General features: G+C 42.6%; 1 protein-coding gene across 3 annotated transcripts in view; it reads right to left on the bottom strand.

Annotated features, from left to right (window-relative positions):
* The window catches only part of LOC111850730 (F-box/LRR-repeat protein 19), a 40,767-nt gene that overhangs the window by 6,063 nt on the left and 16,829 nt on the right, over window positions 1-17,875 (bottom strand). For 2 of the 3 annotated variants that reach the window (XM_072703931.1, XM_072703932.1), the window contains exons 3-8: window positions 17,579-17,722; window positions 16,388-16,474; window positions 14,971-15,150; window positions 14,745-14,777; window positions 11,209-12,311; window positions 2,816-2,979 (exon numbers count right to left, since the gene is read on the bottom strand). In XM_072703931.1, coding sequence (XP_072560032.1) covers window positions 2,816-2,979; window positions 11,209-12,311; window positions 14,745-14,777; window positions 14,971-15,150; window positions 16,388-16,474; window positions 17,579-17,722 — 1,711 coding nt within the window. The remainder of the gene's footprint in view (window positions 1-2,815; window positions 2,980-11,208; window positions 12,312-14,744; window positions 14,778-14,970; window positions 15,151-16,387; window positions 16,475-17,578; window positions 17,723-17,875) is intronic. The other variant, XM_072703933.1, reaches the window with a different exon arrangement.

Here is a 17,875-nt window from a genome sequence, read left to right as displayed (position 1 = left end):
CACAGAAAACTCCACATATCTAAAATTATACTCCTCACTATAACTACACCCTAATCCAATGTTGACCACGTCCACTACACTGTGGTGTAGCTTACAGTAGACTGATTAAGAGTCACATTAAAACAGCACTGAGAGCCAGGAAACACTGAGCGCAGCTTCTGTCAATCATAAAAACAATCTGAACAGAAAGGGTGTCTGGACTGACTCAGTCATCATAAAACTGCAAGTGTGGATCTCATCTTAATTTATCAAAGTCCGCATGTCACATGACGTCCCCAATAAACAGATCACGGCAGCTACTTTCATCTCATTGACATCACAAACTTTAATGAAATATATCACTGGACCGCACTCAACAACCACCATGTCTTAGGACTGTAAGGTGTGTAAAACTGTGCAACTGAACATTTTTTGGACAAAAAGAAAAAAAAAAGAAGAACTTTCAATCACTTGTAAAATCCATTAGACTGAACTCTGGTGCTGATGTGTACATGCAACTCACAGCCACAAAATGGGGACTTCAACTTTCACAAGTCACTATCTAATCAAATGGTTTAAGCAACACTAAATTTTAATCTCGCGAGCAATCTAGTTACATAGCTAATACTAACACCCACTACTCTAATGAGAACAGACCTTCGGATATCTTTCAAGATAACACATAGTTGCATGCTTCTTAAGATTTGATATAAATGCACTATATGGACAAAAGTATTGGGACAAGTAGTTTAATCACTGAATTCAGGTGTGTCATTCAGACCCATTGCCACAGGTGTATAAAATCAAGCACCTAGCCAAGCAGTCACGTTAACACACTTCACAGCATTTGTGAAAGTCTGGGTCATTCTGAAGAGCTCGGTGACTTCAAGCATGGTACCGTCATAAGATGCCATCTTTGCAATAAGTCAGTACGTGAAATTTCTTCCCTGCTAGATATTCCACAGTCAACTGAAAGCGCTATTATTGCAAAGTGGAAGCATTTAGAAATAACAGAAACGAAGTGGCCGACCATGTGAAGTAACAGATCAGGGTCCCAAGTGCTGAGGCGCAAAGTGTGTAGAAGCCTGATCTGTTGACTCAGTAACTGCAGAGTTCCAGACTTCCTCTGTCATTTACCCCAGCATAAAAACTTCATGGAATGGGTTTCCATGACCGAGCAGTTGCATGCACGTCTCAAAGTGGTGCAAAGCACTCCACTACTGGACTCTGGAGCAGTGGAAACGTGTTCTTTGGAGTGACAAATTATGCTTCTCTGACTGACAGTCTGATAGACGAGTCTGGGTTTGGAAGATGCCAAGAGAACATTACCTGACTGAATGCATTGTATCCAGTGTAAAGTTTGGTGGAAGAGAGATAATGGTTGGGGTTGTTTTCCAGGGGTTCGACCAGGCCCCTTAGTTCTGATAAAGGAAACTCTTAATGCTTCAGGATAGCAAAATATTTTGGGCAATTAAAATCAAGCACCTAGCCAACTGTTCCAACGTTGTGGGAACAGTTTGGGGAAGGCCCTTCTCTGTTCCAGCATGACTGTGCCCCTGTACACAAAGCAAGGTCCATAAAGGCATGTTATGTGTGAGTCTGGTGTGTAGAACTTGACTGGCCACACAACCCCATCGAACAACTTTGGGATGAACTAGAATGAAAATTGCAAGCCAGGCCTTCACATCCAATATCAATACCTGACCTCACCAATTCTCTTCTGAATGAATGGGCAAAAATTCCCACAGATAGACTCCAAAATCTTGTGGAAAGTCTCCCAGAAGAGTGGCAGCTCTTACAGTTGCAAAGCGGGACCAACTCCGCATTGATGCCTATGGATTTAGAATGTGGTATCATAAAAGTTCCTGTAGGCGTATGGTCCGGTGTCCCAATACTTTCTCCATATAATGTACGCTTCACTGGTTAACGGAAAAGACGCAAGAGAGAAAATAAAGCAGTAGTGAAAGCAGATTTCTCCCTATGCAAATACGTTTTACTGAACGGGAAAAGTGTCTGTGTGAAAATAAAATAAAAGTTCTTCCCAATTTGCATGCACATATAACAGAGTAAACAACCTAACTGAATTATCATCCACTTTAGAAGAACAAATATTCTCCATGATATCTATAATTTTAATCAAAATATAAGCTTCACAAAATTATTCAGAAGTGTCTGGTAAGCGAATTCAAACCGTTACGTACGTATTATCCATCCATCCACTTATCCTGATCGAGGTCATGGGGACATACTTATACAGTTAATTGCATTTCATGGGGTTTCTGTAAAGAGTGCTGCTGTGCTACTATAGGAAACATTACTGGTATTTATCAAGGCAATTATAAATTCATTATGGTCACTACCATTTGACATACACAACATGAAAAGTAAAAGAATATAGCCAGTACCCTCCGCTAATTTAGCTGCAATTTAATATTCCTGAAAGCTGCCCAAGAGTAAAATTAGTAGAGTGGGAGAGGTGAGTGGAAATAGACCAGAACAATGATATGACACTGCTAATGACAGATGGTAGGCTTCATTTCCAAAAATGTATTAAAAAGGAGTAATCTATGACAGAGGTTACGCAAATGTAGCTATCGCGTTTCATTGAGCAACAAAGCATGTGTCCGTTAGCAGCTATCACATGCTAGCATCTGCGTTTCTCAGGGCACCAAGCATCAAACAGCCACAGGTAGACATGTAAACATGCCTGCGACTTCCAAATTCTGCATGGAACTACCATTACTGTCGGTGATCAGATGTGGCAACTAGCATTCAGTATTTAGTCTTCGGAAGGATTAACCCAGATAACCCAGGGTGGAAAGAAAACATCAAGTACCCTGCAGACGGTTGATGAGCCACATGAGCTGCTTCTTGGAGATGTTGGTGTGACCCAAGTCCAGGGAGACAGGCTGCCGTCGGATTATCCCACTGAGCATGAGTGGGGTGATAGATCGCCGTCGGCTGAGGTCGATCTGAGTCCAGAGCCGCTTGTCACAGCACCTTTGGGGGAGAGCACTGGGGAATGAGGCTTACAGCATAGGACACACAACTACATACAGCACAAACTGGTATTTTAAACTGGCCAGTGAAGAGCTTCAACCACGGAAGCGGGTCACATTATCCAGTAGTCACTTTAAGATTAAAAATGTGCTTTACACTGGGGATTCGGTTCAGGATTGCAGCTTTGGTCGGACTTTCACTCAATCTAACACATTGTCCATTAGCATGCTTATGCCAGAAACAGCCACGGCGATGACAGAATTGTTCAGCAAAGTGGCACTCTGACAGTCAAACCCTTTTAGAGTAGAGTATTTTGCACATCATTTTAAATACAGTTAAAAGCAGTTTTCAAGGGAATAATATGAAAAGAGCTTTATTTCTACAATCAGAACCTGGAGCATGGCCCACAGAGAATGTCTCCAGGGAGCATACATACATACACCCAATATACCACACAAGTGAAAGTTCTGCGTTTCATCAAGACATGTCGCATTTTAAACTGCATGCTTAGCTGAAGCTTCTCTTGGCTTTTATGCTAACAGGAAGAGTTAGAGATACGAAAATAAGCGGATTGCTAACTGCATTTATGGGACCTCTGTGGAATTTTGTGGAAGAACTCTCATTCAGTCGATATTCTAAGTATATTGAGAGGATCAGAAGACAAAGTAAAATACTAAAAGGAGAGGCACAGTGTCTTCTCTTGGCATTGTACTTTGATAATGAGGATAAACAAGCAAATTCTTCCATTCTATCATTAAGTCTCATGCTGTAGTCAAACCTCTTACGCAAAATGCAATATTCCCATCTATTCACTCTTGTATGCGACTCCCAACCACAAACAATCCATAACATACATGAAAAAAACGCAGTGTGACCCCGGCTGGGAGCAAAGAGAAAGCTATAACTGGACGTGTGCAGGGTGTGCAGGTACCCTCTCACGCAGGAAATGGAACAGCACATATCTTGAAGGTTTCAGTGTTGCACCTGGTATTACTGACCTTCCCTCCAGACAGGAGGTACCTCACAGATTTATAATTACTTATGAATTACTGCAGATCTAGGACGTGTGAAAACATGGATCAAAGTAAAGCAGCACATTCATTTGTATTGACATAAAAACACACACGTACATTAATCTGAACCAAGTTCTGAAAAAATGTTACTGCAGTGGAATACAGATCAAATTAGACTGACTGAAGGCTTAAACATTCTGAAGCAGCAAAAAACTTTGAAACCTTTGGCTGAGATTTGTCCTTTAATATTCATAATAGCTAAGGAATAACTAAGCTTCAAAATATCAGCGTTTCAGGTGATAAAATTGAGTTTTGAATAATGCCATTTAAAAAGAAGTAGAAAGACCATTTCAGTTTACAGTAGATCAGTCAAACTAGAGAAAAACTCAAATCTTCATTTGCTTTGCTAGCTTAAAGACTTGAATCAGACCTCATGAATAAAACAAGCCAGCAAATATATGTAACTTTACATACATATATGATATACTGTTGATATTTGAGTCGATTTTAACTAAACAGGTATGGTTTAACGTCCTCTTTTCTCTATAAATCATAAGCAATAGCGACAAAAGAGATTTATAACCTACAACAAGCGCAAAAGTGTAAGCTCTGGATCCAAATGGGGAGAGCATCACTGCACGCAGAATTCTGCTGGAAATTCCTCATAAGGAAAAGGAGACTCGTAAAAACGGCACTGAGCATGTGCAGATGCAGCACTTTTATGCAGACGCTCAGCTATGAATAGGTATCAAAGTACCGTAATCAGCCAATCACTTTCACCGCCAACCAATCAGCAAAGGTGATTAGGGCTAACACCAACAACCATTTTTCTATGGATTAATTTATAGACTATTTTACCAATTGGTCGATTAATCAAAATGATTAACCTTCCTCCAGAAAATCAAATTTACCGTTTAATTTTATTTTGACAACAACAAACTGTGTGTCATTACAGGGCTTTAGATAATGAACGCGGGCTTTTCAGACATTACTTTCACCCACAATTCGATAACCAGATTAGTAATATGTCCAAAATAGTAATGAGATAGTACTGCGATGCCCAAAAGTTAGTAATCTATACGTTCAGTGTATCATTACGCTTATTAAAAACTTAGTCGCCGGAGTGCCACATGCTCCTGTTTTGGTAAATCGTGGAAGCAAGCAGTGAAGAAAGGGACAGCTTAGCAACCACAACATCTTAAAAGAAGAGACATTGTGCATAAACAAGGTAAAAAGACCTTGATGGTGACACGGTACTTTTGCTGATTAAAGTCTGACACTTTTTCTGGTAAGTATAGTTTTCATTTTTATTTCATTTCACAAATTATTTCCTTTCCTTTATTGTCCGTTTTCATCTCAGTTTTAGTTTACAATAACACTGTAATCAACCAACACGCAAGAACACACACTGGCACAATGGAACAAGCCTAAATTACGTGTTTTCTCAAACACTTATTCAATGGAGATTCTAAGGTGGCACGCAGAGAACTTTATGGCATTAATAATGAGTATATTCAGCAGCTACAAGGACAAAAGACATTAAAAAGCTCTTCGTACTTATGGTAATTTAATAATCATGAATAGACAATACTGCGGTTTTGCCTACTCTGGCGGTTCAATATCAAGAATAGCACTTGTGCGTTTCATCTTCTGGTGCTTGTAAATAGAGGCAGTGCTGCCATGTTAAAACCATCCTTTAAGTTGTCATTTTAACCATTACCATAATTATGTAGTGTTATTAAAGGAAAGTAATTGTTAATGAATTGAAGCACTTTAGAAATCATAAAGGTAATTTTGTCAAAATAATAAAAAACACAATGCTTTGATTTAAAATATTGATGTCATCGACTATGTCGATTAATTGTGGCTGCTCCATTTATCTCTATTGATAAATATATAATATATAGTTCCTGGTTGAGCAAAAACTACCTACCCTGGAGTAAGGACTGAAAAAGGTTCAGAACATACCTCCCAAAAACTATAAATCGGGCCTGCAGAAGAAAAATGACAGAAGCTCCCAAGTTACTAGAAAGTTACTAAGAAGTTGCTGCGGTGGGAAAGCCTATTATTTTTTAACTCCTTGAATGTAAACATCAGTTACAATGGTGCTATACGGTTAGGGCTTACCGCAAGTATGTGAACCCTTGATTTAGATGGTTTTAATGGTCCGTGACATTTCTAAAATCACAATTAAATCTGGCTCACCAATAGATAATTTTTTCGACATTTAAATACACCTTAAAATATCTCATACACTTTTTGTAGACATCACCCAGCCCTACTGCAGATATACACCACCAGTCAAAAGTTTTTGCCACTTTTTCATTTATTTCATAGAGCAGACTTTTTATTCTGTTAGCCATTGTAAATTTGGAGATAGAACAAGTATAAATGAAAATATCAAGTCAAATAAAACAAGTTTCCTTTATAAAATGGAAAGAGTACGTAACAGTGCATGTCTGACATCCTACTAACTGGTTGTATGGTGATGGCACAGTCAAATTCTAGGCTGTCCTTTAACTCTAAATGCACTAATTAACCGTTTCATCTTATGAAACAGAGCAGTATTTAATGTCCCTTGTAGAAAGATTGCCTTGGATTTTCTCTGCTGTTATAACTGCTGAAGGAAGTTACTTTGATTAATTAAATATGACATTTTCTTGCTAATAAAGGTACTCAAATGGTGAACAGTGTAAATGTATTTGTTAGCAAAGAATAGTGTGTATTTTTAGTAAAAGTTAAGTGAATAACATGCAAATGTAGAAAATCTCAGTGTGCAAAAGCTTTTGAATGGTACTGTATATGCACATATACATAGCTGAATTAACTGCTGTATTTGTGGTGCTTGAAGTTTTAACACATTTCCCAGGGTGTTTTTCCTCACCATGTGGCAAAGGGAACCTATAATATGTCTGAGCATAATTCTGAGGACAAAAGTGCTGTCAATACATCAATCTAAATCACCACCATCACCCACACAGCATGTCTGACCTTTACAATCTGCACAAAAAACGTGCCAGAGTTGCTTGGTAGGAAATTTGATGATATTTAGGGATATCAGCATTCAGCTTCTGAAACTTATGTTGTTGTCAAGCTAGAATTCAGCACAAATCGGAAACCTCCTTCAAATAATGGGTTAAAAATGCGTTTTCTTAGTTTCAACACTCATTTCCAAACTTTTTGTCATATAGTAACAATAAGCAATACTAGCTGAAGCTGTAAAAACCATTAGCGGTTGTGTGTGGGCTCTTCACACTCACAATGTCTGCAGCTGTACTTCTGTCCAACAGCAATCTAGCCCTGTATACTGCAGAGCTGCAATCTGTGCACATCTCCAGTAGGGTGAGCAGATAATCCATGTCAGGAAGGACACTGATCTACTTCAGGTTTTACAAACTACTTTAAAAATGAAAGGTTCCTGTGCTTGGGTAAATATTTCAGTTCATTTTGTGCTTTGACTGGATTGTTTCCATGATTGAAAGACTCTTCCAACTGTGTCACATTGACATTAGTGACATGTATGATTACAGGAGACTGACCCATCAGTACACAGCAGCAACTCGGTGATTAAGTTAAATGCAGGTCCTTTTAATTGAAATGACTGAAATGAAGTTTACACATCCTGTCCTAGCTCAAAGTGTCCGCCTGACATGGACTGTGTGGTCATTTCCAGATATGCATGTCGTTTTGATAAAACTGGCCTCGGCACTGCTTATCCAGCATTGCCTTGGCTGAGGGTCACTGAGAAGGGCTAGCAAATCTCGCTTCTGCACTTCTGTGAGAGATTAACAGCATGGGGCAACCATGTAAAAGAAGGGCAGGTGCAAATCAGAGGAGCTGCCCATATTTAGCAATAAACAAAACCGGAACAAACAGGTAAATCATAAGCATCCCGGGCTGCCAAGATGCTGGTGAATAGCCGACAACTTCTTTCAGAGTGGGTCGTTTTTAAGACAGAATTTATTTCATGGCAGGAATAGAAGGTGGAACAATGATGTGCTGCCCCCTCTGCAAGTGGCTTAACCTGTTCCCCATTGGTTAAAACAAACGTCATCTCTTCCGTCAGTTTGTAAACGATAAGCAGGCTCTGAATGATAGCAAAGAGATTTAACAGCTCACTCTCTTACTCATTGTTCTTTTTCAAGCATGAATTGTCTCTCAGCATTTTTAGAGTTCCATCAATAGGCGAAGAAGCTTAAGAGCCTTTTATTAATTTAATATTGTAGCTTCACGCCAAACCAGAATATCCACTTGCTTACAAAAACAGTGTTAAACACTAGAGAGACTTCATTTGGCAGCAGACTTCCTGGACACTGACAATAAAGCCTGATCAGCATCTTGCTACAAGGTGCAGCTTAACTGAATCGTTATACCAAAATCTGCTTATCGTTTAAAACCCAATTTAACTGGCCCACTCAGAACCCCCAGGTGGCCATTTCTCTTATTGAAACAAAATGTAATTTGGAACCGTGTTTGATATCAAATTGCGTATTTTTACAGAACACGGTTTTGGTCATTTAGACATTTTCTCTTTACCCTTGGCACGGATATTTTAATATCTTCTGTTATAACAGAAAACGACTATACAAAAGCACACAGTCCATTTATTTTGCACCTTCTTGATTCTTTATATTTTACTAGTGTCAGCATTTGGCAGGCTTGGTATTCATATGTTTTAGGGATATACCGATTGCACTTTTCCTGTCCCAATATCAATACCTGGGCTTTGGGTATATTGGACGATACAGAGTACCGATCTGATTCCAGTGTTAAATTAATAAGCTGTATGCTTTTGCCCTGTGTGGAAGAGACTGTGATCATTGTTTTATGTGTAAGGCTTAACTTAAACCTTAAACAAAGCTTTCCTAACTTTGGAAAACTAAATGTGTAAAATATATATATATATATATATATATATATATACATACACACACACACACACACACACACACACACACACACACACACACATATATATATATATACACACACACACACACATATATATATATATATATATATATATATATACACACACACACACACATATATATATATATATATATATATATACACACACACTATTAGATTTTTTTATATATATATATATATATATATATAAAATGACAATTCAGTAATCATCATTTTCATTTCAATCATTTTTATCGTTACTCTGAATTCTCAGCTTGAAAGGTCTTTACAGAGGAATGAAACCTTGACTGTAAAGGCCAATTCATACTTCTGCATTGAATGGACACCGTAAGTATGACATAGCCATGAACCCTACACTGTAGCCTGACATGCACCTCCCCAGAAATGTCAATACACGTCACGCCAACGCAGACCACAAGGACTGTGATTGGTCTGGTTGGTAGCATTCGTGTTTTTTTAATAGAAGCGAAGAAAGCATACATCCAGGTGGACTTATATTGGTGACGGGACCTATAGCGTTATTTATATCTGACACTAAAGAAGTTATCTAATGTTAGATATAAATAATGCTTCAGTTTCATTTTCTCTCGTGTCTCCAGAATCTGTGCTGAAGTTTGTTGTTACGGTCTTTGTCTGCTAGCATTAGCAAAGTCCCTGTACTCTGCACCATGCTGCGTCTTTAGATGTTTGATCAAATTCCTTGTGGTGAATGACGTGCTGTCCTTTCCTTTAGCAGAACAGAGCTTACAGTACTCTTTACTTATGTCGTCGTCCCTCATCACAAAATATGTCCAAACTGCTGACATCCTCCACACGTACTCGCCAATGACGCTACTAGCAGTGGTCTGTGCATTTATCCTTCCCAAATCTTTCTGGGTGAAAAATCTTTCGCTAGATACTGATTGGACAGTACAAGAAAAACTGCAGCGGCTTTGAGTTTTAACAATGTTTCAATTACGTGGTATCGGTTCTTGATATTGAACAATTTTTACGCGTACAAGCATATGAGCGTAGTATCGGCCTGATACCCGATGCCGGTATCGGTGCATCCCTAATATGTTTACAAACCTCCCGAGTTCCACCTACATTTAGGCTTGTTTTGCAGTCATTGCCCATCTTTGTGATGTGTTTACACCTGGTACTTAAATAATCCCTTATTTCAGATTTGCAAAACTGCCTCAGAATTGAGGCAAGGAGGGAAACTTTTTTTTTTTTTATAACACAAACACAAAACAGACCAGAAACAGATACAGCTGCATGCTACTACTGACCATAAAGACCATTAAGTGTCCATATCCTACAGAATGCCACAGTATAACATAGATCGCGAGTCGAATGATTATTTCCAGTTTTACAATGCAGGTGGGAATCTGAGAGGCTCCACAAACAGTATGGAGGGTGTGTTCCTCAGTGGGTGCGTCTCTCTCCAGCAGGAGCACCTCAGAACACTGAAGGGAAGCATGACGACACCAAACTCAGACTGGTATGGAGAACTCACTACCCGGTGCCAAAAACGCAGGCGGGGGGGAGTCTGCCTCTCAACACCCAAAGCACAGCTGTCAAAACGACAGGTAGATCTCCTGGAGGAGTGTACTCAGAGCCGTGACCTCAATATGACTGAACACCTGTGTGGTGACCTGAAAAGGCCACAGTGCCAAAAGAGTCTGAGCCTCAGCTCTCCGAAGAGGAACAGACAAAAAGGCACGATACTCAGATGAACAAACACCCAGTAAGTGAAGGAAAATCAGAACCTATAATACCAAGCAGTAACTCAGAGCTGGGTACACATTATACAACCAACAAGGCCAAGCTTTAATTTCAGAAAAATCCACTTAGAGATTGCATGTCACAACACATAAATAAAAGGCAGGAATAAACTTAAATCCTATTTGTCTTGCTGGCCCAAAAAATGCTGACATTATTAAGGGCGTGTAGACATTGCATATGTATAATACTTCGGGATGGGGAAATAAAGAAAAGACGAGCAGCACAGGAGACAATGGCTGCGAGGCGCGGTCCTGCTGCACCTGCGTGCCATTATACAGAGATCCGCTTACAAATAGCTATGCGGAAAAACAGTGAGGAAAGGTGGACAAATGTAAAAATAAGGCAGAGAACTAAAGATGGAAGCGAGTGAATCATTAAACAACGATGCTGGCAGTCATTTCCACGTGACAGGCTCTAGGTAGCTTTATTTATTCCCGAGGCATGGTTTTCACACCTAACTGCAGTGGTGAATGAACGCGCCCTTGGCAACAATCCAGCAACGAGGAAGGAGACTCACCAGCGGCTCCACGTGCGGCAGACCCTCATGCAGACGCATAGCTCCCTATGGTTGAGGTACTGGAAGACACTGAGCCACACGTCCCGCTGCATCACATGGGACTCACCACAGTCCAGGGGCAGGCAGTGGGGTTCAGGGCAGGCTGGCGGGGGGCGGATCAGATGTCGCGCCATCTGTATGGGCCGGGGGGGCGAGAGCATGACAGGGGGACTGCGCTTCAGCAGCTGAGAGCGGGCAGCCAGCTGCGAACCCACCGGGACACTGATAGAGTTGCCAGTAGGTCCCACTCCTCCATTGGTAGTCGTGTTTTGCTGGTTGGGTCCGGGATGGTTCTGGTTCTGGCTACTGCCGTGGACCTTGCTTCCTCTGTTGACACCCTTGCACCGGCGATGATTAGTGCTTACGCTGCTATTGGCATTCTCCTTTTCCTGCACCTCCCGCTCTCGGGCCCCAGCCCTCGTACGGCCATTCCGAGTTTCCGAACCATTACTCCGCTTGGTCCCTCCACCTTTCTCTATCTTGATGAGGGGGGCAGGGAAAGAGGAGGAGAGGGGGGAAGGGGGAGGTGAAAGGGGTGGCTTTCGGTCCCGGTCTTCCTCCAGCTTGTGGTGCCGGGGCTCGCCGTCGCTCCCGCGCCGGGCTTTCTTGGTCTCTCTCTGGTCATCGTCGTCGGCGTCCTCTAGCTCCTCCTCTTCGGAATCATCGCTGGTGCTGAAGCCCAGTTCGGCCAGCCGGCAATCCCGCTCCCGTTCCTTCGCACGCTGAGGATTGAAGGCATTGCCGCCGTGACTGTTCGGATTGGGTGTGGATGGTTCCGAGCCTCCGCGGTCCTCCGAGCCCGACTGCGTGTCCGAGTCTGAGTCGGACTCGGAACTTGAGGAACTGGAGGAGCTGGACTCTCGCACGCGCTCCAGGAGCTGACACATGCGCTTGAAGCGTTCGAGTTTCTCCCGCTGGTGCGAGCGTTGGTCGGTTGACTGGTTGGTGGACAGCAGCGCTGGCTGGGTCGTGGCGTTGGATAAGCCTCCACAGCCCTGCGCCGAGTTTGACGTAGTGTTAGGGCCACTGGAATCTCCGGTGTCTGACGAGTTGGGTTTTTGTTTCTGTGTGGAGGAAGAGAAGGGAGATGGAATTTCACATAAAATCCCTAAATGAAAACAAAATGAGTAATTCTTCATATTCCCTGCTTCCTTTCATTCAGTGCACTTCAACAATATCCAGAACACCGACCGCTGTCACTGGTTCAAAACCGGGTACCCTAGTTACAGTTCCTATTTGGTTACTGGGTGATAATTCAAGACAGCCAACAAAGGAGTGCTGATCTAAGTAAGTCCATGTTAAATATAAATACAAGTATAATGTAGACCAGTGGTTCTCAGCTCGGTCCTCTGGGACCCCCAGACAGCCCAGGTTTTTGCTCTCAGCTACAAATGTGGACTGTTTGGCAGGGGACTGGGAGGGAGCAAAAATGTGGAGGTCCCCAAAGAGCAGACTGAGGAACACTGATTTAGCCTACATAGACACAAATAAACAAACGCCTATCGAGAAACTGTTTGTGAATGATTAATCACATTATGGGCTGAATTATTTCTTGATGTTTCAAACCGTCTTTAACTGGAAGTTTCAGAGAAGCAGTTCGAGTTTGCAGACACCACCAGAGCATACGATAAATACTCGGAACTGCCAGCAGAGCTCAACGGGGCACCTTAGTCTTCCCCATTGAGTCAAAAATTTTAAACTACCTAATTAAGTAATAAAAGACATGAGGAATATGATGCTGGACTTCAAAGACACAAATCACCTCTAAACTAGATTACAGAAAACACCGCAAGCACTAACTTTCTGAATCACCACCCACAACCAAACAACTAAATGACACTATCTGCTATCCGAGCTTATTTGTTTTACACAATCTCTGAAGGTAATCTCTTGAACAGAAAACAGTGACTCACTACAGGCTGGACTTAGCTTACACCCTCAGACCTCCTCATCTTATCCAGAACAAAGCCAGCATTAAGTGAGACAGAAACCATACAGGCTGTTGTATCCATACTTGGGGGTTTTAGCTGCATTTCTTAATTAGAGAATCACTCAGACTGGCTCTCATTCAAACTGGGTATAAAACTTTAATCCATCACTTCGCACGTAAATGTGACAAAGACTAAGGGCTACTACACAAATACAATTAACTCAGCACTGTAGTGAAAATCTCTGCTATCTCAGAAGAACATTAATCACAGACGCGGAAGCCGCTACTCAGCCACAGGGGGCAGCCCCCAAACCTCAGCGACAAGTCAGGATGTCTAACGCCGTAAATGCATCAGGTGATCATTTCATAAAATTACACTTCCTCCTCACTGCCGTTTTAAATTATGTGCGTGTAACACTGGAGTTGGGTGATTAACAAAAGAGACCTACAGTACTGTGAAATAAAACTTGAAGAAACACCTAATGTAAAATACGATAGAGGATTATCATAATCATTTTATATTATAATTTATTACCATATGCTGTGTCTATTCATTTGAGCTAACGCTCGCATACATGAACTCCTTCGACTTAGTGATTTAGGTATCAGGGTAGCAAGCAAACGAGAACCATCCTGAGAGCAGATAGCATGAAGTAACTAGGATGTTGGGCTACATCTCTAGGTGTGTGGAGTTTAAGTCAAGGGAGGTGATGCTACGATTATACAATTCCTTGGTAAGACCCCACCTGGAATATTGTGTGCAGGTTTGGTCACCATACCTTAAAAAGGACATTGCTGCCTTGGAAAAGGTGCAATGTAGGGCTACAAGAATGATTCCTGGCCTTAGAGGAATGTCTTATGAGGAGAGGTCAGCTGAGCTGAATCTGTTCAGCCTCGAGCAAAGGAGACTAAGGGGGGACATGATCCAGGTATATAAGATTCTAACAGGTCTGGATGCTGTTCAGCCAAATGGCTACTTCAATATTAGTTTAAATACTAGAACTCGTGGCCATAGGTGGAAATTAGCGGGAGAACATTTTAAACTGAATTTGAGAAAACACTTCTTTACACAGCGTGTAGTTGGAGTATGGAATAGTCTTCCTGCTAGTGTAGTGGAAGCTAAAACCCTGGGTTCCTTTAAGACAGGGGTAGCCAATCTTATCCGCAAAGGGCAGGTGTGTATGCAGGTTTTTGGGATAACCTGTAGGTCAGCTGTTCAAACCCAGGTGTGAGGACTCTTCAGCCAATCAGTCCTCTAATTAGTAATCTAATTAGGGAGTTGCAGCGAAAGCCCGTATACACACCGGCCCTTTGCGGATAAGATTGGCCACCCCTGCTTTAAGAGCTAGAGAAGATTTTAACAACTCTGAGCTATTACTCAAGTTCTCCCCAAATGAGCCTGATGGGCCGAATGGCCTCTCCTCTGGAAGGTTTGAATCCTACACCTTTGCTCTGCATGCATGTATGTCCAGCAGCGTACCTCCACCCCACCGTCATGACCCTGACCAGAAACGGATGCTTATGTGACCTGCTTCACGTGTAACGCCACTGCTCCAAGCAAACGTACCTTTTTTAAGTGTTTCTCTCTGCCTCCTTTTGCCTGAGATTAGGAGAAAATAAGAGAGGAGGAACAGGCGTCAGTACTGCAGTGCAGAGCTGGAAAGGTGCGCGACGTTCTGCTAGCCACCCGTGGGGGTCACAGCAGGACACCACCCGGGTCAGACGCCACAGGGCTGGCTTTTATGGCCATCGGACCGCGCCACCGCACCACCGCCCCCCCCGTGCCCACAGACCTTCTTCTTGGGGGCACTCTCCAGGGCCTGCTCCTTCTCCTTCTTGCGCTTGTGGACTCCCTGGCCGGCGTCGTCAATGGCAGAGGGCTTCTTTTTGGTTGGGGGAGGCTCATCCATAAGCTTCCATCGGCTAACCTCCCCATTGTCCGTCCGCCGCTTCCCCAGGCCATCGCCCTGGTCCTGAGAGGGATACGGAAATAAAGAAAATGAACAAACTGCCAAGGGGGCAATAGGCCTCCCTCGAGTAGCCAGTCTACAAACAACAAAAGGCAACTGGGCCAAACTTGAGGGCATCTCTTTAAACACGCAACTGTGAAAACTGTGAAATCACACACGTCGCGAAAGAATGGCAAAGCTATAGAGTGATCTGAGCAGTAAGTGCGGAAGCCGAAATGAGCACAGCTTCACACATGCATGTCAGCTGTGCAAAAAATAATGTGCGTTTTCATAAAAGAAAATATTTAGAACAAAAATATGAAAGCAATAAATCAAGTAATCAATTTATGAAAATATCACTACAGATTAGGCTTGTGATTAAGTAGCATCTGTTTTTTCATACAGTCCAACCTTCTAGATGTGTTATGTGGTATACAGTATATGACGGCATTAAAAAAAAAATACAGATCATGTAGGCTACTGTAAAGCCTCAAGGGGCCCGTCACTGCGGAAGTGGAGCGCTAGGGAAATGAGGAGACGACTCCTTGTTGAAGAGTCAAACAGATCACCCTTCGTTTAATCGCCAGCACTGTCATTGTTCGATCTGCGGCCGCATGCATGCTGCACATGCTCCAACCGGTTACGGCGTATTCACGGCGCGTTTTGGGTTTGCGGCATTAACCTGCGCATATGCGTGTGACTTGCGTTTTTCTTTTTAAACTTAAATGAGGGTCAAATCACCTCTAACGCTTTGGGATACACCACCTCAATACAGCATCTCCGTATCAGTGTCAACGAAAGAGGAGCGTCCGTATTTTTGGCAGTATTAAAAATTATACCTTCGGGATTTCTAAATACCGGGTTGTACCATAATACCGGCGTACCGGCCAGGCCTATTACAGAGTTTAAAAAAAAAAAAGGACCATGTGAATCAGCATGACCCCACAACTGACAGACAGGCAGCAGAAATCCTTAGGAGGATAATTCCATGAAGAGGTTAACCTTAGTGGTCTTCTGGCACAAAGATTTTTGTTAAAATTTCATAATTCGGAAAGTTCAAAGCTACGCAACAGACTGATCTGAATACCCAACAGGTTCAGTCTGACTGATAATTTTTTTTTAACTGGTATTAATGGCTCAGATTCGCCTGCAGTTCATTCACAGACAGGGTCAGAGCCAGTGGGCCGTGGGTGGGGAAGTCAGGGTGAGTTTGTGTGTGACGCCTTCAGGGAGACCATTACGTCGAGGTGCCGTGTCTCACCTTACTCGTCTTGCCTTCTTTGTGACACTTGGGACATTCCCAGCAATTGGGGATTTCATCATTAATGATACCTTCTGCTTTATTCATCTGCGGAGAGACATGCCAGACAGGTCAGATTAGCGCCAGTACCCAGACACTAGCGTGTAGACGCAGTCATAACAACATGTATGACATTAGGAGATGCGGCTCAAGAAGCAGCTTCACGTGCTGGGGGCCGGCAGGAGGCAGAGAGACGTGCTGTGTCACTGTGCTGCGTCACTGTGCTGCATCAGCTCTCGCAAAGGCATTAAACGTGAGCGACTGCTCTGATGCCTGAATAAGTATGACTGTCTTGTTTGAGCATAGATTATGTAACGCGTTGGCAAATGCATTCAACTAACCATAAGGGCTGCTACTGAACAGGTAACAGGCCTGGGCTCTAGCAAAAATATTCCATGCAAAGAAGGAATGAAGGTTTTTGTATTGTTTTATTTAGCAGCCAGTCCCTGGAGAAATTTGGGATTAAAGGCCTTGCTGACGAGCCCAATGGTAAAAATCATTCCGTCAGCCACTGGATTTGAACCAGCGACTATCTGATCACAGGCCCTAAGCCGATGAACCACAAATCACCCAAATATCACCCAACATGATCATCTGAATCTATAAATATGATAGTTTGATCCTATTTACACACAGCACAGTAATACTGCCTATTGTGTTACGCCACATAACACACACTTAACAGGACACAGCGTTACGTGTCGTGAGTTATTGTTAGTCTCCTTGATCTAACAATCAACTCCCCTAGCTCCTGTTTAAAAGCAACAGGGCTGCCTTGGCAACCAAACCGAAACAGCACATCATCTGTTCTTCAGGCAGAGAAAACTGCAAGAAAGCCGTCAAAACCACTGTCTTGCATTTATGAATACAGCCCCCAACGCTGGTCCAATCCACAAGTAACTTGGAGAGGTAAACCAGTTCACAGTCATCAAAAGGAACCCCTAGTTTAGACCACAGTGCATCTACAAATATGGCCAGTGAGGTTTGAATGTGGTTTATCAACTGGGACTAGGAATTAGCATTAGAACACGTAAACCATGTAAGTACATGCATGAGGTCTGATATTTGTAATGACATGCATTATCAATACAGACCCCACATAATACATACTCACAGCACAGCACAGCACAGCACAGGCAGAGAGAGAACTACCTTCAGGCACCCCGGGTGGATGATCTCATTGCAGATGGTGCACTCCATAAGTGAAAGGCTGAATTTCTCCTCCTCCGTTTCCACCGTGTCCTCCTTCCCTGCCTCGCCACAGGAAAGACAAACGGCCGTGTGGGGCAGCACAGGCTAGCGGGGGGAGAGGAAGAATGCAGTGTGTTACACCCCAGGACACACACAACCCTACATACAGATAGGGCACTAGGGGTGACCGAAAATTATTATCACGGTATTTTTCACTTTTTGGATAGTGACAGTATTATATCACGGTATTACTCTTTT

Source organism: Paramormyrops kingsleyae, chromosome 20 (genome assembly GCF_048594095.1).
Source record: "Paramormyrops kingsleyae isolate MSU_618 chromosome 20, PKINGS_0.4, whole genome shotgun sequence".
Classification (NCBI taxonomy): Eukaryota; Metazoa; Chordata; class Actinopteri; order Osteoglossiformes; family Mormyridae; genus Paramormyrops; species Paramormyrops kingsleyae.
The sequence above is the reverse complement of the archived record's forward strand: the minus strand, read 5'-3'. Positions and strand labels throughout refer to the sequence as shown.